The sequence below is a fragment of the Onychostoma macrolepis genome, chromosome 25 (assembly GCF_012432095.1).
Source record: "Onychostoma macrolepis isolate SWU-2019 chromosome 25, ASM1243209v1, whole genome shotgun sequence".
Taxonomy (NCBI): Eukaryota; Metazoa; Chordata; class Actinopteri; order Cypriniformes; family Cyprinidae; genus Onychostoma; species Onychostoma macrolepis.
Genome location: NC_081179.1, coordinates 21,924,788 through 21,946,669, shown reverse-complemented (window position 1 = coordinate 21,946,669; position 21,882 = coordinate 21,924,788). Strand labels below are relative to the sequence as shown.

At 36.6% G+C, this 21,882-nt stretch overlaps 1 protein-coding gene across 1 annotated transcript; it reads right to left on the bottom strand.

The window, feature by feature from the left end:
* Positions 1 to 6,129: 6,129 nt before the first annotated feature.
* Positions 6,130 to 20,580, bottom strand: slc17a6a (solute carrier family 17 member 6a). Its single transcript, XM_058767122.1, has 12 exons — positions 20,122 to 20,580; positions 18,433 to 18,688; positions 18,030 to 18,148; positions 16,738 to 16,852; positions 14,848 to 14,935; positions 14,682 to 14,768; positions 14,448 to 14,590; positions 13,328 to 13,477; positions 10,472 to 10,604; positions 10,255 to 10,365; positions 10,017 to 10,144; positions 6,130 to 8,804 (listed from the first exon to the last, which is right to left on the bottom strand). Exons 1-12 carry the CDS (start codon positions 20,205 to 20,207, stop codon positions 8,457 to 8,459), a joined length of 1,764 nt encoding a protein of 587 aa, XP_058623105.1. The 5' UTR covers positions 20,208 to 20,580; the 3' UTR covers positions 6,130 to 8,456.
* Positions 20,581 to 21,882: the final 1,302 nt, after the last annotated feature.

The following is a 21,882-nucleotide window of genomic DNA, read 5'->3' as shown; positions in this document are numbered from 1 at the left end:
GTTCAGTCTGATTATACGTAAGTACAAGCTTGTGAAATTATACTTTTGTGTTATAAAAATTCACAAGTTTGCCCACCCATTCAGTCTTAATGGTAAATGAACTTGGCTTGCTGTCCTCAAAGGATACTCAATCCTGAGGCTCGGCTTGAGCTCAGAGTTATATAAAAAGTCAAATAAGTGGAGGAGATGGGGAGGTGGAGGAATGCCAGAACAATTGTCGCTGGGACAGCTCAGTGGCAGCTGTTTATATACACAATAATAATTGACAGGACTTAAAGGTGGGGTAAGCTTTCCGCTTTTGTTTTCTGTCCGCCATCTCTATCTTTCTGTCACTCGGCTCGGCTGTTCACTGAATGCTCTCTCCTCCATATCACGAGTAGATATGCCCCTTACTGCTAATTGGCTACAAGTTTGTTTTTGTACTCGGCCCCGCGCTTTTTGAAAAATGACATACCCCACCTTTAATGAATAGGCTCCTCCTGAACCTATGTTTGGAACTTCATTTGTGGGCTTTAGAGTGTCCTTGTTGGACAGCCTTTGTGTCTAATGCATGCCCATGATGCCTTGAAATGCTGGCGGTCACTAGGTCTTGGCAAGTGTTTTGACAAAACTGGTGACTTCAGCTGTGTGACCATCAACTGAGACGTATGGAAAATGTAAAGCAAAACATCTATCCTAGATGCTATGCAAGACGAATTCAAGAAATGCACAATTACACCATCATTATTTCTCAAGAGATTTTTTCATTTCGATTCAGTCCCCTGCCTTTTCATCTCTTTATTTTATTTTTTTCTCCCTGGTCTCATCTAAATAACATTTTAATCAAAGGCTGCATGTGTGACAGAGAGTGAGAGAGAGAGAGAGCTGTAGCATTCATTAAAATCTAAGCCTGTCATGCACATACATGCACAGATCCCATCTGCTGAGGGTCAGCTCTGAATAGGAGAGTCGGCCCCTGGGGACGTGTTGGCCCTTCTCGGTGTGTGCTTAAGCAGATTTGGCTCCTGCTCTTTCGCTCTCTGTCTGTCTCCCTCTCCCGTCTGTCTCTGAAAGTCGCTTTCTCTCCTCTTAATCACTGTCAAAGTGAGAGGTGAGAGGCCTTGAGTCACACCTGAGTCCCAACCCAGAGGACAAATATCACAAAGTAGATCTCTTCAAAATCTCAGTTGTTTCTCCTAGACAGGAATAAGATTAAATGAAGAGCAATAGACTTTTTCTGATGTCTTCTGTTTCACAGATTATTCTCCTGAGAAAAAGACGCCAGTTATGTTTCTACGAGGTTCTAAAACTGAGCTTTCACAGGCTCTGCCTTAAAATCTAGTGAGCATCTTACTTATGCAGCATTTTTGGGCATTGTGTGTGCATGTGCGCAAGAAGACCAGTAATGTATATTTAGAAAGTAAACAGAGTTTATATTCACGGTGGCACAGACCTTAACTGCGCATTTCTTGTAGGTCCCTCCATCTTATCTCTCTCCAGGAAGGAGGATGAATGCTAAATAATCCACTGCTGGTCTCCACAGAGCAGATCTGGCAACCTGAGCCAATGCAGAGATGCTTTTTCAAGGGAGAAAAAATACTGTCAGATCCCACGGCATCAGCAGGATCGAACTATTTTAAGATGGTGTGAAGAACAGAGCGGTGGAAAGGGGAGGGGATGATTCTCAAACACAGGAAAAGTGTTGATAAGTGATGAAATATTCATTTAGTTTCGTGCCTATATGTGTGCAGTTGTGCCGTACTACCAGACACCAGGCTTTTTGGACTCATTTCGCCTGCTAACCTGTCAGGTTTCAAACACAGGGATGTCAACCAGCATTTGTGCAATTTGTGCAGCAGAGAAACTTCTTCTGTTTGTGTGTGGGGAGAGTAATTTAAAACCTAATTACATGAATAAATGCCTCAGGGCATCAATAGTTCATAAACATGATGGAGAGGAGCACATTCATAACATGAGAAACCAGCCTCTTATTCCCTAGGAACCTCCTTTGTAATTTAGCACAACAGATATTGATCAGTTACATTGTTGAATCTAGATTTTTATTTTTATCTTTGTCTTTATATAAATAAATAAATAATCCCATTAACAACAAGAATCATAACTATACATATATTGGTAATAAGTATTATATTAACATCCAACGCACAATAACGTTATGTTATGTCACCTGCCATCTTTGTGTGATCTGATTGGCTGTAATATATATATATATATATATATATATACACATACAATTTATCAGCTGGAAATAATCATTCTGAAAGCTTTTCCAATGATATATTTCCTCTGTGTCATTATGGTTATAGTTGTGCTGACTGTGGACTAGAATGTGAGCAATTCTATTCATAAAAAAATTAGAATAATTCTTAAAACTTTACTGATATTTTTTACGTTATAGTAATTGTCCTTGGTGTCAGTGGGTTTTAATAGGGTGTTATGCATACTTGTTAAAACATGGCTATATGGTTGCTAGGATGTTCTGGTTGGTTAATGATGCATTACTAGGTGGTTTCTATAGCATTCTGAGTTTGTAACTATTTTTTATGCTTTTGTTGGGATTTTGAGGTTATTTGCTAGGTTGATGTTGATGTTGTGGGTGGCTGGCAGTTCATTTATAAGTGTTTTTTTTTTTTTTTAGGGTTTTATAGGTGGTTGTAAGCATAGCTATATGCAATGCTGGGTAACTGATTACATATAATCTGGATTACGTAATCAGATTCCAAAAAATCATTTGCTGAAGGCATCTAATGAGGCATCTACATATAAATATACAGTATATGGTTGCAAGAGCATTGTTGTGCAATTGTAAATGTGTTCAAAATGGTAGTTGGCATGTTGCTAATATAACAGCTAGCAAGTAGACACTAACGCTATAGGCTATATCTCCTGTCAAAATGGGTTGCGTGGTACTGATTGAATTGGTGCCGTGACCCGGATGGGAGTGAGGTTTGGGAGGCTGATTGTTACGGAGGCCAGCTAGTCGGTGCTGCACAGTTAAACCTCACTCCTCTGTCCTCAAGAGGTGCGCTAACAACTGATGCTAAACATCCTTGTTAGCATGTCCACTTCTCATACCGGCTGTATCTTAGCTGAGCAGAACCGGTAGCATGGATGTTTGCTAAGTTCACTCGAACACTGCTAGATGATGGTTAGGTAATTCTGAGTCACCGGTATGACTTTTATGGAGTTGATAGGATGTTATGGGGGTTGATATGTGATTTCTAAAGTGTTCTGCAGAGTTGCTAGATAATTACTAGAAGATTCTACAGTGTTCTGGGAGGTTGTTAGAAACTGGTAGGTGGCTGCTAATGTGGGGTTCATCTAAAGGGGCATTCAGTACCCTAACAAAATATATGAAAATATACTGGAAACTATAATGCGATTTTTTAAATAATACATTTCCATATATGGGAAAATGTATGTGATGGCATATAAGAAAAGTACTGAAAACAAATATTAAAAATTTTGAGATTTTTTGCCATGTCAAAGTGATTCCTTGTCTAACAAAAATGTTAGTGATGCAAGCTGGGCATCGTTAATACTTTCTCCATCATCGAATCTTTCCAGATTGTCTTTTTCTGTCATTCTGATTTATTCTGTCTCAAATTCATTGAGGCGGGTGACCCGCACAATTACTAATGATCTGGCATGAGTTGTTTAATATTTAGGGTTAGGGATTTGTTCACATAACTAACTCAAAGTGTTAATACTAATAATGATGCTTGTTTTAGCAAAAATAACTAAAAAGTGAGAAAAACAGTTATGTGAAGCAGAAGGATTGAATATAAGAGCCCAGTGTGACTCAGTCACCATTGACTCATTCCCGTTTAGTCATTCGTGTCTGCAGGTTTAGCGGAGGACTTTATTTTAGCGCACAGACTGCTTGAGTAAACCTTACTTCTGCCTCTCTGCAGACAAAGTGCATCTGATGAACCCCCTTTGCAATAACTGTTTAGGGAGAGTAAAGTTGTGTTGGGAGGGGTTCACAGAAATAATTGTGTTTGGATCCTGGTGTCCCATGAGCCCTGCAGAGGTTTGGTTATTACATACTCATTCTGGATTCTGATTAGAGCCCCACGGTCCCTAGAGATGCTGGGATACCCTTCAACACCTGCTGCCCCGAGCGCAGCACTGGATCAGACTCATTTATTACACACTCTCACACACACACACACACACACACACACACACACATCCTTTTGATCCATTACTCTTTGTTTGGTAAAACATAGAACAGCAATTTCCTAAATGGACAATATCCTAAGCTGAACCTATTTCTATCAGTATACACCATCATAAATAGATTCAAACTGCATGCACTGCATTTTGGGGGTTTTAAGCTGATGGGTGTCATGTGGGTGGATTTGTCACGGAGGCAATTGGCGTGACGCGTGTCATTGGTGGGCTGTGGGAAAACATGTTCCGGTCGGCTGGTGACAGCAATGTGTGTCCTGTCACATTAGCGCACGCCACAGAGGAAGCCAACCCAGGTCATTAAAGTGAGACGGCCCATCCTTTATTTTCAACACAGCATGTCTGCTTACTGTTGCCCAGTCAAGAGAGCGGGGGTGAAAGGTAAAGGGATGATTTTGACGATATTTTACCTGTATGCTGACTAACTGACTACTGCAAAATAAATAAATAAATAAAACAAAATAAAATATAAATAAATAAATCTTCTTTATCTATATTCTTTATAAATAATAATACTTTGTTTATTCGTTTATTAAGATTTTATTGTTCTTTGTGGAGTCTGCTACTGGTCTAGATTTTAGTCATTGGGGGTTTGTTGTTGGTCTAAGCTTTATTCTTTGGGGGTCTGGTACTGGACTAGGCTTATTTTAGGGGTCTGGTATTGGTCTAAAGTTTAGCCTTTAGGTCATTGGCATTGGCTTAGATTTTTGGGGGTCTGCATTTGGTCTAGGCTTTAGTCTTTGGGTGTCTGGTATTGATCTGGATTTTTGGGGGTCTGGAATTGGTCTAGGAATTAGCCTTTGGGATCTGTACTTGGACTTGGCTTTAGTCTTTGGGGGTCTGGTATCAGTCTAGGCTTTAGTCTTTTGAGGTCCGTTATTGGTCTTATCTTTAGTCTTTGGGGGTCTGATTTTGGTCTAAGCTTTAGTCTTTGGGGGTCTAGTACTGGACTAGGCTGTTCTTTGGGGTATGTTATTGGTCAAAATTTTAGTGCTTGGGGCTTTGGTATTGGTCTAGATTTTTGGGGGTCTGTATTTGGTCAAGGCTTTAGTCTTTGGGGGTCCGGTATTGGTCTAGGCTTTAGAAGGTGTGTTATTGATCTGGGTTTTTTAAGGTCTGGTATTGGCCTAGATTTTTTTTTTTTTTTTTTTGAGGGGGGGTCTGCTGTTATTCTAGGCTTTAGTCTTTGGGTGTCTGGTGTTGGTCTAGGCTTTAGTCTTTGAAGGTATGGTACTGGTTTAGATTTTTGGGGTCTGGCATTCGTCTGGGTCTTAGAAGGCCTGGTAAAGTCTGATTTCGGGTGGTCTGGTATTGGTTTGGGTGTTATAGGGTCTGGTCTTTAATTCTGTTCCATACTCTCATGCCGAGTAACAAATGAATGATCAGCATGCTCAGCAGTCTGTTGGGGGTTATAAATGGTATTGATTAGTAATTTATTCTCATCTAATTTGCTGGCGGTAATTTGTCCTTTGTAGGTCATTTACCTTAATGAGATCCACTGGTGTATTTAGTCAAATCTATCTACTATTACATATCAGGTTTACACATTAGAGAAATCCTGACTGAGTGTTTGAAGGATATTATATACGTTTTGCATAAGTACATTACAGGAAGCATGATGGGTCACTGATCACTTTCACAAACCCTTGTATATGTTCTCGCCTTCTGAAAAGTTTTAAATAGTACATTTTATGGAAATACTATACTTTAAAAGAATAAACTTCAGCGTGAACTGAATGTAATTTCTGTACATTTAATTGCATGTTAATTGCTGTTGAATAAAAATTTATTAAATTTTACGTTCATAATTAATGGAAACTTTAACTGAACTTTATCAAGCTGATGTTTGTAAGAAAAACTTACTTGTTACAAGGACAAACATGTCTGTTAGATCTTCACAAAGAGAGACACAACCATTTCAAATCAATGCCCAGGATGATTTTAATGACTATATCATGCAAAAATAATCATCACACTCTATAAAGAACATCAACTCTTATCTTTTCAAAACCAGAAAATTGCCTTTAAATTTTGGTCCACCAGTCGCAAAAATCAAAGGAAAGACATCATAATGTCTTGATTTGAATAATTGTATATAAAATCACACTTAGTGAGCAATTCATACAGTTTAACACTTTTTGACATCAACAAATCGCTCTATTTGACACAACAATAGAATATAACAATCACTTGTGCACTTCAGTCTCAGGCAAGAGGCCATGAACAGAGCTTTAGGTTTGTGATCAATTCATCACAAAATACACAAATCTAGAAAACATCTAGCTGAGTTTCAGAACAAATTAAAGCATGGCTCAGATTCCAAACTTTGAAAATGGCCTTTAATTTTCTGACCAGAACAAACATAAGCTGATTCTGATGCTTCGGTAAGACTTTCGCAACCATTCGAATGACTCCGTAAACACAATTCAGATTTCTTGAATGAATTAGATGTTGAATATAACAAGATTGCTGATGTCATCAGTAAATTATTGCAGTACATGTTCTTAACAGGTGTTTTTTATTTTTTATTTTTATTTATTTTTATTTATTTTTTAAGACTTTGACACATCATCTTAGATTACTGCTGGTTGACTAAACACAACACACTGGTTTGTGTCATGAGTGAAGAATTAGAGTGAATCTCACAAAAACATGCACAATTTTCAAAAGAAAATCAAGCTTTTGGACCATTATTATTATTATTATTATTATTATTATTATATTGACAACACTGATAGTATTTATTTATTAATTTTATTTTGTTATTTTATTTTTACTGTTTATTTATTTATTTATTTTTATTTGGGGGGGGGGGGGGGGTAATTGTAATGAATGCTTTTAAAAAGTAATAAATAATAAAACAAATTAAATGGTCCTAAACGCAGGCTTAATTTTATATAAAATTAGATTTTTAGGTGGGATGGAACCTGCACATCCTGACAGATTTTGTGAAATTCACTCAACATATTACATCAGCTTTGCATGGCAACACTTAAATACATCAGATGATCAGGATTTGACCATACGCATGGAATGATCTCAATGGCATCACAATATACATCCCAAATGGCCAGCCTCACATTTTAATGCCAGCTTCTATGATAAATATGGCCCAGTAAGAACAGTAAGCACAGATATCACTGACCCAGATCCACAACAGTCTCACAGAAACAGTAAATCCATGTCAAAACACATACTTAAGATAGAAATAACTTGTTTTCCCAAATAACAACATGTCAGTGCATTCAAAGTATCTTAGAAAATGACCGGTTTGTCATTATATGTTGATTAAAACAGAACATTTAAAATGAAGACCAGCTTAATACCACTTAAAATACAGGACCGTATTGCCAAGCACACACTTGAATGTATTGTTGATGTAACTATAGCTGAACAAAACTTGGACAAGATTGCACTTTAAAAAGTTCTCAAGTGTACTTTAGGATGTTTCAACATTTAAAGGTTTATCAATATATTTCACACTTATTTTAATACACATCATCATTCAGATATAGCAGGTATGTTTTGCAAATTTGTGCTATTTTAGATTCTTTCTGCATCAAACAGTAAATGTCTATTTTGCTCTACCTTCTAGGTTTATGTCCCAAATAAAGGGACTAGTTTATAATGTGTAATATAGTACACGTACATAATGATAAACAGCATTCTTTGTTAGTTTTAAGTTATATAATATAGTTAAATAACCCAAATTTTGCATATTTTCTGTAAGTTCAATGGCAAGAGCTCTGTAAACCAGAGTGAAACACTTGTTTCTTCTGAACAAAACGACATTGATCTAAACTATCCTACTCTACTCTAATTGGTCCTGACCGATTAAACTAAACATCTGCTAAAGTTACAGTAGAAGACACAAAACTAGTCTAAACCTGCAAAAAAACAGCCAAGACCTGTGCTTTGATTACAGATGTCTGTGCTATTAAATATTGTCAGTTGATTAAATGTCATAAACTCAACATATCTGTATTTTTAAAGGAAACATTTACATAGCCATATATATTCTTTATATAATCCTAAATATGACCTTTTCATATAATTACCAGTATATTCTGATCAATATCTCTGAATACTTAATTCCTTTTAAATATCTTCTCTATTCACTTCAGATTGGATAAAGACTCTTTTCAAAAACATCTCTGACTTCTGTAGCTATGCGTGTTAAGTACAGTGTCTATAATCACTCATATCTCTTTTTGCTTTGATTTTTTTTTAAAGATTTGCTTTGACTCATTGCGAATAAAGATCTAGGAGTACCCATCTCCTGTATACGTCTGCTCGGCATCCTCCTGGATGTATTCCTCGGTTTTCTCCCAGCCTTTGGCCCATCCCCCGTTCAGCTGCGTCGTGGCCCCATATGTTTTGGCGGGGCCCCCAAAAGCGGCCTGGCCCCCGAAAGGAGCATGGCTCAACGTGATGTCACCCGTCTCCTCCGCTAACTCGTCTTCATCGATGAAGCCGCACTTCTCCTCGCTGGTCTCCTCCGGATCGGCCCACGGCTGCTTCTCGCCGGACGCAAAAATCCCGTAGAAGATAACGCCGCCGTAATGCACCAGCGAGGCGATCAGGAACACGTTCTGCCATTCCTCACGAGTCTGACGGACAAGAAAAGACAAATTCAGGAATGCAGTCTTTGACTTTTATTATGTAATTCTTAGTGGCTACATTTAGAATGAAATGCCTGTCTACTGCTCATCACAAAATGCACAGAAAGGAGATTCACTGTATACTTTCTCCAATATTTGAAAAACAGCATGCGAAACAATGGGCCTCATTTATAATATTTTGCGCAGAAACCATCCTAAATTTGATTTTACGATCATCTCTCCAATATGTGTACGTGTGATTCATAGAATGAATGCACAAACAGAAAACGTGTGTACATCTTTCAGATGTGAAATCTATGAATCGCAAATGATCTTGAACTTGCACGCAACTGAATGGTTTCAGCTCTCTGCCTTGTAAACAACTCCTAGTTAATGTCATTAACATATCAAATATCACCAATCATCTTAATTTAGAACAGCAGCTGCAAGAACAGCCTACATTTTCAAAAACCTGCAGTACTCCGACAAGAAAAAGTGCGTAAGTCTGCTTAGACCCTGACGTGATGCTAAGCACTTTTCCACGTCAAAGACAGTTTTTACAAATATGAGCACTGGCGTGGATTTAAGCGTACGCACAATTTAAGATCAATTTTGTGCATACGCACGCTTTATAAATGTAAATGTATAAATGTGTCATGCAACAATACATTTTCAGAGTGTCTATTTACACTAAGTGCAAATAGCCCTCCTTGTTGGCAGAGGCTATTTATACTAACTCCACCCACCAACGTGTGATTGGACTGGACAACATTACAAAAGAAGGCCATTAATCGACGGCTTCGGTAGCATAGATGATAAAGTCCTTAACACGTTTTTTTATGATGCAATCATCACGTTCGAATCCGCCTTTTGCCGAAAAGTTGAAAATAAAGTATCGGGAAGGGTAATGTGTAGGGAGGGATTTATTATCCCAATAAAGCAGCATCCATTTAATAATTCAGTGTGTGTTCTGCCATACACTGCACATTTTGTGAAATTAATTGCAAGTATGCTTATGTAGTGTATGGTAGCATGCAAAAAAAAAAAGAGTAAAAAACACACACGCACAAGTAAATATTTTGATATATAAACATTGTTTAAACTATAAACTGTTCCATTAAAAAAAAAAAAAATCTCACTATTGTTTCATATGTCGGATTTTGCAGAGTTTGATAATGAAACATTTGATAATGAAGTAGGGCTAATTTCAGGATTTCTCACCTTGTTTTTGGTCATGGCACCTACAATGAGAGGGCAGACCATACCAGAGAGAGTGCCCACTCCATTAGAAATACCCATCAGTATGCTGGCGTACCTCGGCGCGATGTCCAAGTGGTTGACATTAAAACCTTTAAGAGGGACAGGATAAGAGAAGAAATTATAAATATTGGGAGACATTTATTTTAGATATTGTTGAATGCAAGTAAATTTCAAAACGTGAAGTGTGTGAGTGTCTCACCTGATATAGCAAAACCGCTAAAACCAACAGCTAGCACCAGAAACGAGATGGCCACACCTTTACTGTGAGAGAAACCAACCACTAACAGCAGAGTGGCCTCCATTCCAAACCCTAGAACCAAATGATGTGTGGGTCAAGGGTCACACCATACTGCAATGTTTTCTATTAATTCCAAATACAAGATACAATTACTCTAATGAAATGTGGTTACTCTTACCTCCACAGTTCATGATTTTCCTGACGTTGGTGGTGGATAAGATGTTTTTGCTGCGCAGGAAGTCAGCCAGTTGACCGCCGATTGGCACTATGATGGTCATGACAAGGTGAGGCAGAGCAGAGACCATACCGACCTGACAACACCACAAAAAACATCAGTCCTCATGACTTCACTTCACAGGATAGTTCACCAAAATTCTGACAAATTTGGAAGAAGAAAAAAATAGACAAAAACCCTTATGATTTATGTTTTTTCATTAAACACAAAGGGAAAATGTTGAATAATCCCTGAGCTACATTTTTTTAATACAATTTAATTTAATGGTGATTTTTTATGATTTTTATGGACATCATAGCACATAAACTGGACCAAGGCTGCATCTCATTATTAGTTTTACTTGATCTTAGTGCTGCGTTCGACACTATAGATCATGACATTCTTATAGATTGATTACAAAACTATACAGGTATTCAAGAGTGGGCTTTAAGATGGTTTAGATCCTACCTGTTTGATTGTTATCACATTGTCTAGTTTTAAACGGGCAATCAACTCAATTAACGCCAGTAAAATAGGGAGTGCCACAAGGATCTGTCCTAGGCCTCTGCTATTTTCAATATACATGTTGTCCCTTGGTAATATTATAAGAAAATATGGGATTAGTTTCCATTGTCATGCTGATGATACTCAACTACTGTATATATTTCGACAAGACCAGATGAAACTTCTAAATGATCTAAGCTAACAGAATGTGTTAAAAATGTAAAACATTGAATGACCAACAGTTTTCTCCTATTAAATTCGGATAAGACAGAGATGTTACTTATTGGACCAAAAAAACAGTACATAGAATCTCTTAGATTACAATTTGCATCTAGACGGATGTACTGTTACTTCCTCTACAGTCAAAAATTTGGGTTTTGTATTAGACAGCAACTTGTCTTTTGAAAATCATATTTCCCATGTTTTAAAAACAGCATTCTTCCATCTTAGAAACATTGCCAAGCTACAGAACATGCTACCTGTTTCTGATGCAGAAAAGCTAGTTCATGCATTCATGACCTCTAGACTGGTCTATTGTAATGCACTGCTAGCTGGTTGTCCTGCGTCTTCAATAAACAAGCTACAGGTAGTCCAAAATGCAGCTGTTAGAGTTCTTACCAGGTCAAGAAAATATGATCATATTACCCCAATTTTACAGTCTCTGTACTGGCTGCCTATTAAGTTCCATATCAGTTACACAATATTACTGCTTACGTTTAAGGCCCTTAATGGTTCAGCTCCTGCGTACCTAACTTGTCTTCTATCACAATTCATCACACTCCATAAAGTTGCAAAACTCTGGACTCTTGGTAGTACCTAGGATAGCAAAGTTCACTAAAGGAGGTAGAGCTTTTTCACATTTGGCTCCCAAACTCTGGAATAGCCTTCCTGATAATGTTCGGGGTTCAGACACACTCTCTCTGTTTAAATCTAGATTAAAGACACATGTCTTTAGCCAAGCATTCACATAATGTACCTCATAACCTTGTACTTTAGTTACATCTGATCAAATGCACATTATCATTCTTTTGCTTGGATGGAACAGCAGCTATGCTAATGTTGTTTGTGCCACGGGATTGGCACCCCGAGGCAACTAGGAATTACACAAGCTTCAGTCTGGATCCAACCCTTACAAAGATCTGAGGTGACCGAACACCTGAGAAGAGATGACATAGTCACCACTGATAAGCTACTCCTAAACAGAATGTAGAAAATGTAATTTTCTGTAAAGCTGCTTTTCAACAATTTGTATCGTGAAAAGCGCTATACAAATAATCTTGAATTGAACTGAATTGAAGTGTGCACTTTTAGTGCACTTCAAATCTTCAAAGTTAAAAAACGGTGAGTTGACTTTAATGACATTTAAGTAGATTTTGATTTACAATAAATGCTTGTTGTACATTCGGCAGTAGACTTCAGCCATATTTCAAAAATGAACAGTACAAACAATAATTATTAAATTACATGTATTTTGTGTGTCAAAATTCACTCTTAAAGGCATAGTTCACCCAAACGTCTGCCATCTTACAATCATCCTCCAAACATGCATGAATTTCTTTCTTCCACTGAACACCATTTCTGATCCCCATTGACATCCATAGTATTTTTACTGAAGTTAATTTGGGCCAGCAACTGTTTGTTTGCCCACATTCTTCAAAATTTCTTCTTCAGCAGAAAAAAAAAAAAAAAAAACCCTTACAGGTTTGGAACAACTTAAGGGTTAGTAAATGATGACAGAATTGGCATTTTTCTCTTATCAAATAAAACAATGCAAACCTCTACAATGCTATTTAATTAACATACCTGATACAAAATGTGTGGCTCAAAAATACTATATAGTAAAAACTAGAAATACTATATACTAGCACTAAATCACTATTTTGAAATCCTAAACAAGCCCTGACTGATAAAACCACTAAACAAATCCAATCTCCCATGCTGCACTATGAGGCAGTTCTGACCAGCAGAATCAAAGCAGTGGTTCAATTACACCTGTCAGGCCTTCAGGATTTATGTCACTCTTTCAGCTCAGAAGTCGAAGATCAATAACAGTGTCAGGTTTTATTTATGTACGCCACTGTGAACACACATTTCTGAATGGCCAACATCTCAAATACAATCCAATGTGGGCGACTCAGTGCATGAGAGCAGTGAATGAGGGTCAAACACGACCGGTAGTAACGATTCAAATGAGGCCTGAGAAAGAATTGCACATAAGACCAATTCATACAGCAATCGCAAAAGCACAATGACATGCCTGAGATCTGATTAATGTAAAAATATTTCCCCCTAAATCAGTTCAGCTGCTTCTCTCACCTTACTGATTTCAAAGCCAAACACTTCTTCAAAGTACGCTGGCTGACTGATGAGCAGCAGATAGAAGGTCCAGCTCCTGCAGAAGTTGGCCACGATGATTGCATAGACTGGCATGGAGGTGAAGAACTTCCTCCAGGGCGTCTTGAATTTCTGTAGGAGAAAAAAATATATATATCAGGTTAAAAATTGAGACGGGAAAGTCTATAGGACACATCTAGCATGGAGATCTTGAGCAACCATTTCACAGGGTGCTTAAAGACCCCTTCAAACATGATTTTATAATTACTTTGCCTCTACAGTCTCTCCATTACTAGACATTCAAAAGTTGCATTCTGATGAAAAAAAAAAAAGTTTTGGAACAAACAAATAGATGGTAAGATAGATGGTAAGAAAGAAAGACCAGTTCCTGAACAACAACAAAAAAAAATGTATTTGTGTGTAAAATTATGTAATGGATTTCTATTCCCAAACTGAGCAACTGCATCTCAAATGCATTGAAATGAAACGGAATCGTAAAAGATTCTCAATCTCTCTCCAGGGCAAAAGCTCTTAGAACTCAGGCAACTTGAGAAAACTTGAGAGATTTGCAACTTTTTATTGCTAATACCTTTCTGCTAAAAAGTTGTCTTTTCTACTAAATATTTTGTTAATTTCACACTCAATTTTATTATTATTATTATTAATGAAGACTTTTATGTTCACCAAGGCACACAGTTATTTGATTCAAAATACAGAAAAAAATATAAAAATGGTGAAATATTCTTAAAATGTAAAATAAATGTTTTCTATGTGAATATATTTTAAAATGTAATTTATTCCTGTGATGCAATGCTGAATTTTCAGCATCGTTAATCCAGTCACATGATCTTCAAGAAATCATTCTAAAATGTTGATTTGCTGCTCAAGAAACATTTCTGATTATTATCAATGTTGAAAACAGTTGTTGCTGTTTAATGTTTTTGTGGAAACCATGTTCCATTTTTTTCAGCTTTATTTAAAGCTTAAAAAGCTCAAATGAACAGCATTATAAATATTTTTACTATAACGTTTGATCAATTTAATGCATCCTTGCTGAGCATATTAATTTCTTTTTAAAAATTGGCCACACTAGGAAACGTACCTCACTCGGCCCCAGTAGATTGGCACTTTCTCCAATACTCTCCTCTATGTAAGTCCTCTCTTCATCTGTAATAGTGGGATGATCTGCTGGGCTCTCATATGAAACCAGAATCCAAAACATGTACCAGACAATCCCAAAACTGCCTGCAGCCCAACGGAGAGAAAACAAGAACAGTCAAGAAATCAAACACCCAAAAAAGAAAAGTCTGTTATAATTTCAAGATCATAAGCCTACCATATATATAGAAGACAGAAGACCAGCCTGAGTACTGCACTAATATTCCAGCCAACGGCATGGCCACCACAGCACCCGCGTATGAACCTGAAACAGGGCGTTTTCACAGCTTTTATTCTGGGAAGTCTGTGTTAGTTGGACTTTTAAAAAGAGAAACTGTATTTACCACAAAAAGAGGTGGTGGCTAAACGACTTCTCTCGAGGGGCGGAGCCCACTTGCTCCAAATCCCATGGCATGCTGGGTAGGTCACACCCTGGACACACAGAAACATGTCAAACTGTCAGTAATTGCTTTTATTTATTATATATATATATATATATATATATATATATATATTTTATTTATTTATTTATTTTTTAAATACATTTATTTCTTATGTCTAATTTCTTACTAATTTTGAGGGTATTGATTTAAAATAAATTGTTTGATTCTCAGACTTTATTAGTAAACTTCCACTTTTTACACTCATTTGTAACTATCATTGAACCCTTTGCCATTTTGATAATAACAATATATATATAATCAAATTGCCAAATGTCACATATAATACATTAATTAATAATATATATTACGTATATTATGTACGTGTGTGTGTGTGTGTGTGTGTGTGTACATATATCAGATGATATTAGGTATTTTTTCAAGATGCAGGGCATTGTTATATAACTATATTTAAATTTACATGTATTGTGTAATAAAATATTGAAAATCTTAAATGAAATCCCTTACATGGGTCATAAAAAAACAGAGAGCAGTCTAACCTTTAACAAATGAACACTAACACATACAATCGCATTTCAGATAAGGATTAATGATCCATGCAGACTTGCACAAACGCAGTCTGATCAGATCTGATTCACCACAAATGCACTAATGCCGCCCATTAAATCTTCATTAGCAGCTAATTGTCACACAATCAGTCACTGATAGACACAAATTGCTGCGGCCAGCAGAGGAGAGCACATCCACAGAGCTAATGTCAATACACACAACACAAGCTACTGTGCTTACAATAAAACCTCAAATGGCTTTTAAGTCGTGTACAGTCGACACTCATTGTGAGCAATAGTGCAGATGAGCAGCACACAAAGGCAGCAAGCAGCTGCTAAAACTCTTTCAGTGACTTTAGTTTGAATACAAGGCTTTCGTTTTCCATGATTTGTTTGTTCTCTTCTAATCTGTCACTCCTGTGTTTTCAGTGTTTCTGTTGTGCTGATGTACAGTCCGCGGGACAACACACCTGAACCTGATGTGACGTCCTGTTGTATGTTTTTTTTTTTTTTTTTTTGCATTAGAGGAGACAGATCGAGAAATTACACAGGTTGTAATCAGTGTTGGGAAAGTTACTTTGGAAATGTAATAGATTACAGATTACAAGTTACCCTGTAATAAGTGTAACTATTAGTAGTGTAACTATTTCAACTAATTTATTAAAGTAATGTAACTGATTATATTCGATTACTTTTCAAAATCCTTTCAAAATCACTTGAATTAAGATTACACTCATTTAATTTTAAAGCACAGCCACCACAAAATCAGACTTTAGCACCTCTTTTTACTTTGAGATTGTTCTGAGGTTAAATACAGATTTCAAATCATAAGTGAGTCATTTAATAGTTATGACATTGTTTTTGAAATCAGATACTTTAGCTATGACAGGAAGCACTGGCGTCTAACACTGAGAGGGGCTGGTTGTCACACAGGATGCTGTCACTGTTATTGTAAAGTGTTATTAATATAGAATTTTATTCATGTTAACACGTATAATGTTCAAATCTGATGCCTATACTTTATACTTAAATTGTGTGATTAAACATTCATCCTTGCATAATGTCTTGTCCCATAGACTTTCATTGTAAGTTAATTGTATTATTGTTCATTTTAGTTGAAATTACTGTCTATGCTACAAATGCTGTCAAACTAAACTAATATTCCAGCATCTGGCTGCTCTGGTGGGGCTGAACCTGTAATGTGATTAGTGTAAAACATCTGTTAAATTACTAATCAGCAAATGAATAAATGCTGTATGTATTAAAAGAGAGGAGAGAGTCTCACTTCGACGAGGCCCTGCAGTATCCTGACGAAGATGACACAGCCGTAGTGCGCACGTGCAGCAGAGGGGATGAACATATTGAGAGTCGACGTGAGCAGGATAGCAGCACCAAACACCCTGCAGATCAAAGTGTGCACATAAGAATTTACTAATGGCTTCTAATGGTTTGAAATCATAGATTGGCCAGTTTAACTGTATCCGATCGGCAGCAACCTTACACTGACTGAAGGCATATCTGTAGAGCAGATGCAAAAAAAAAAAAACCCTGAGCAAGAAATAAATGGCAAGAGCGACAGTAAATAACATTAACTGAGTAGACAATAGTAGCCGAGGGCATCAGTGTCTAGTAGAGAAATCATTCAAACAATGCTGAAAGGCAGGAAAACACGTATTTTATTTATTGTGTGTGAGATCTAATTTGCATAGGCTGCAGCCATCTGTTTTAATGTGTGAAATCAAATTAATGTAAGTCAACCTTCTCGAAGCCAAGATGTAACAACGAAATGTAAAAATTGCATTTAACAGGTGCTCAGACAGACTTGATCCTTTCATGTACAGTCTACTGTCTTTCCTATAGTATTTGTATTTTACTATATCGTTAATGCTATTCTTCTGTCTCCTGCTGCATGGAGCTGCTTTACAGCCGAATTTGGATTCATCTCACATTTGAAGAAGTCTGCATCATTGATTCTGTTATTTTCCTGTGTTTATTTCTGTGAAGCTGCTTTCAAACAATCTGTATTGTATATATATATATATATATATAGGCTAAATGAAGGTTACTTAACAGACTACATCTCAATACAATTTTGTGCAATAATACACCATTTACAATATTTAAGAATGCAATTTGCAAAATTTGATTTGTGAGCCATTAATTGATCAAATATGTATATTACATATATGTAAATCACACACACATTTTAGGTGTGAATGGATAATGACATACTAGGTATCTAAAAATATGAGTCTATTTCAGTCAAAGGGAGTTTTGTTGAATCAGGACGTGTCTCACAGTGAACACACAGAGCATGTGAGTCTGTCTGCTGGTTAATGAGCTCTCCAGAGGAAAGCATGGCTGCTCTTCTGCATTCAGGGTTCATGGCAACCAAATAAAGCACACAAAAGACATGATTTGCCCTTTAAAAAAGCATTTGTACTGTTGCCAGATATAAACCACTATGCAAAATAAAACAAAACGTAAATACATAAATATGTGTTATAATTAGTAAGAAATTAAATGTAGCCTATTAAACAATTTTTAATATGGAGATCAATGCGCATTGCGAAGTACCTGTTGGCAGCGAGTCGTGAGGATATATATCCTCCAGGGATCTGTGTCACTATATAGCCCCAGAAAAACGAGCCGTGGATCATTCCCACTGTCTCCGGATCCCAGTTAAACTTCGCTTTCTTATGGAAAGAAAAAAATGCGCACGGTTAATTCATCGATTCATTCATAAACATGTAAAATAATAATAATAATAACAATAAAAAAAAAAAAAAAATCACGTTAAACGCTTCGAAAGAAATTTTGCATTTATTTTATTTTTATTTTGTGTAACAGTGAATGTTGGACAGTTTTGTTTTGTTTGTATTTATTTTATTTTATTTTATTTTTTTTCATATAAAGGACTGAGATGCTGAGGTGCTCTGACTCTCAGGAGGAGCTCTGGCCCCGTCAGGAGGGCCCTCACCTCTTTGATGATGATCTTGCCGTCCCGGTGAATGGTGCTGTTATTGACCATGTCGACGATCGCGACTCCGAGGTTGCAGCGGATCCCGAACGAGATGCAGAAGCCGAGGCCGCTCATGATGGCGATGATATAGCGGCGCGGGAGCCCGAAGCACGTGCAGTCGCACAGCGGCGCTTTCTTCTGCTGCAGCGGCGCGGGCCTCCCTTCCTCCGTCAGCTCGATCACCTCACCCGGTTTCTGCTTCTTCTCCATCACCCTGCGAGGACACAGTTCCTCAAACAAACCTCTCAACGGCAGCAGCTCCTTTCTTTTCTTTTTCTTTCTTTCTTTTTTCTGGAGCATTATAAATAACCATTAAGAACATTTGACTATTCGATCATCACACAAAAAACGTTCCTGTATAGCGTTGACAAAAACAATATACAGAAAGTTCGTAGAACGTTGAATTTAATCGATTTAAGGCTACTAAAAAAAAAAAAAAAAAAACGGAATATATATAGAAAAATAATAGATATAACAAATAATAGATACATAGATGTAAAATACATCCCTCTGTTTTTACAAACCATTGAGTTTTGTTTTGTTGTTTTCTTCTGTTATCAGAGATGTTTTGATTTATTTAATAATTAAGCTAAATTCATCAACCATTCAGCAAAAGACGAGGACTGGCAGAATTCTATTGTATATCTCTGTTCTGATCTGTTTGGTCACGACTTGGCAAACTGAGTTATTTGAACCGCATTGCAGCATTTTTATCGAAATGCATTCCTTTAGCTTATAAAAGCAGACCTGACCATATCTATAGTACAGGTTAAATACGATTTTATTTTATTTTTTTCCCGTTGATAACACATTTTTGTGGCTGCTTCAAGATATCAATATAGCCTACAGAATAAAATAAAAAAAATCTAAATAATATATTACGCGAAACGAAATATAAGAAATGTGATTGTATATGACGTTGTGGCGTATTATTAACCGTTGTGCATCGGATCAAAGTGATTTTTATTTATTTATTTTTTTTCTGTGATGTAAACGATTCACTGTTCCGTTCTGACTCTGAGCGTTTCATAATCTCTGGCCTAAATGCAATATACAAAAAATGTTTTCATAACACGCAACGAATTTAGAAAATTTTGACAAGGTAAACGAAAAAAAAAGGAATTATTCTCAAATCTGAAATCGGTTTGTGAGCTAAATCTTTAGAGTTTTTTTTTTTTATTGTTCACAAATAAATACAAAAATATATCAAAATCAACGATAATAATAATAATTTAATTAAAGAGACTTATTCTTAGCTCGTCACGTCACGACTTTCTTTTCATGAATTATTAATTGAGTCAGGAGCGCTGTGGGCAGAGGGACGATCCTCCGAGGAATTCTTTCATCTCCAGATCTATACACGATCGCATCACGATCTTTAACGCCTGTAGTCATTTCTGTCATATTTTCTCGAAACGAAAAATGTCGAAAATAACGTGCTACATCACAGATTGATGAATGATTATGAATTATGTGATATATAGCCATCCTTTATCGAAGGAGGGGAAATAATTTTTAATCTCAGTAGACATGTAGCTTAAATTGTAGCTACTTGGACATCAAGATAATAAACGAATAATGTTTTTGTAGAGATCAGTACGTTTTTCTTCTTCTGGTCTATTTTATTGAATGAAAGGGGTTTGATACCTGTGCAAGTGTCCCAGGGTTTTCCCGGCCAGATTCCTCAATCGTTCCTTACCGGGGGCCAAAACTCGTTCCTTCATCGTATCCATCTCCAATGATATATATTCCACTCGGTATTAACAAGAAATTTTTAATTTGGATTGGCTGTAAGATATTTCAGCATATTCCTTGAGTGTGGAAACCTGAGCAGTATTTTTTGACCCAGTAAAAAACAAAATGCTGTTTTATTCCTAGTAGACGACCTATACACCACCAAGATAATCAATCAGTTAAAAGCTTGATTCACAGTCACTGAAATGTCCTTTGAAACTCCCTTTCCTTCGACTTCTGTAATTCTTCGGTTTCCCATTTTGCCGACATATTTTCAACTATAAACGAGAATATTCCATCAGAATTCAGCTTCGAAAGCAGGAAAATGACAAAGAAAGAGCGCGAAGAGGACTCTGGCGCGAGAGAAGGCGCGCGTCCGTCCAGCGAGTGAGCTAGCTGCGCGCTCCACACCTGCGCGCTCCCCTCTTTCACTCATCAGCTGCTAAAAAAGCATGTACTGACATCGAGCTATTAACAAAGAGCCACTGGCAAACATATGGATGAGTCATGTTATATTAGTCTTAGATGCACTGAGTGGTTTCTTTTAAACATACACACCTTCAAGTAATCAGTTTTCACTGGCATTATGGGCTCTTGGGGACGAGACAATAGAGTAGGATATCGGTGGGGTCATATATATATATTTTTTTTATTTTATTTTATTTTATTTATTTTTTATTTTTTCATTTATTCAGGAAAATTCATCGTAGAAGATCACACCGAATCCAGTTGGTTTAATAATTTAGGGTAGGGCAGTGGTTCTCAAACCTGTCCTCATGGAGTACCCCCAGCTCTGCACATTTTGTATGTCTCCCTCATACATCACACCTGATTCAACTCATCAGCTCGATAGTGGAGACAGCAAGACCTGAAGTAGGTGTGTCAGATATAGGGAGACATACAAAATGTGCAATGTTGGGGGTACTTCATGGAGAGCTTTGAAAACCACTGGGGTAGGGTATGAAAAAAAAAAAAAAAAGACTCTTGTGTTTTGTAATACGAATATTGACCACAAGCGGGCGCTCAAAGACAGGTCGGCACGTACTGGAGGCGATGCCGTTTTTTGCCCGGACCTGTTCAATTATTCATAAATATATAAACATTGCAATTCGTGCAAAAACGTTTTTGTATGAAATTAGCATGCTTTTCGATTTCAGCTTCTTATGTAAATTTACATAAGACATTATGTAATTATAATTATAACATTCACACAAATTAAAAAAGATTATTTACCATATTTATTCAGTACATTTTTTTAGACACACAAGCCAAAATTGTACTTAATGTAGGTCAATATAAGATATATATATATATTTTTGGCTTTTTACAACTTAATGTCACCCTAAACAAAAACTAAATTAGTTTAAATGGAAGTTTTACAATTTGTAACAGTGTTGAAAAATTACATCTATATTTTGAAAATGGTGACTAAATGATGGTAAAAAAAAAAAAACCTGTATAAGTATAGACTTGAATGTTTATTGTGATTTTTATTGAAGTATACAGCCAGTTTTATACACATCAACACTCATCAACACTGATGTAAACTGACAACATATTATTTTATTGTACTTTTTCTTTAGGGAGCGTTATTTGTGGATAAGTTTTATCAACAAATCAAAGTCAGCGGCATAACCAACATGCAGGAAACTGTAACTGTTGTTATGTGGCAAG

Coding starts and splice junctions, on each gene's coding strand:
- slc17a6a (XM_058767122.1), bottom strand. CDS start 20,207: ATGGATACGATGAAGGAACGAGTTTTGGCCCCCGGTAAGGAACGATTG. Junction 14,769..14,847: donor AGCCACCACCTCTTTTTGTG/GTAAATACAGTT, acceptor GCCCTGTTTCAG/GTTCATACGCGGGTGCTGTG. Junction 13,478..14,447: donor ATCTACTGGGGCCGAGTGAG/GTACGTTTCCTA, acceptor TTTCTCCTACAG/AAATTCAAGACGCCCTGGAG.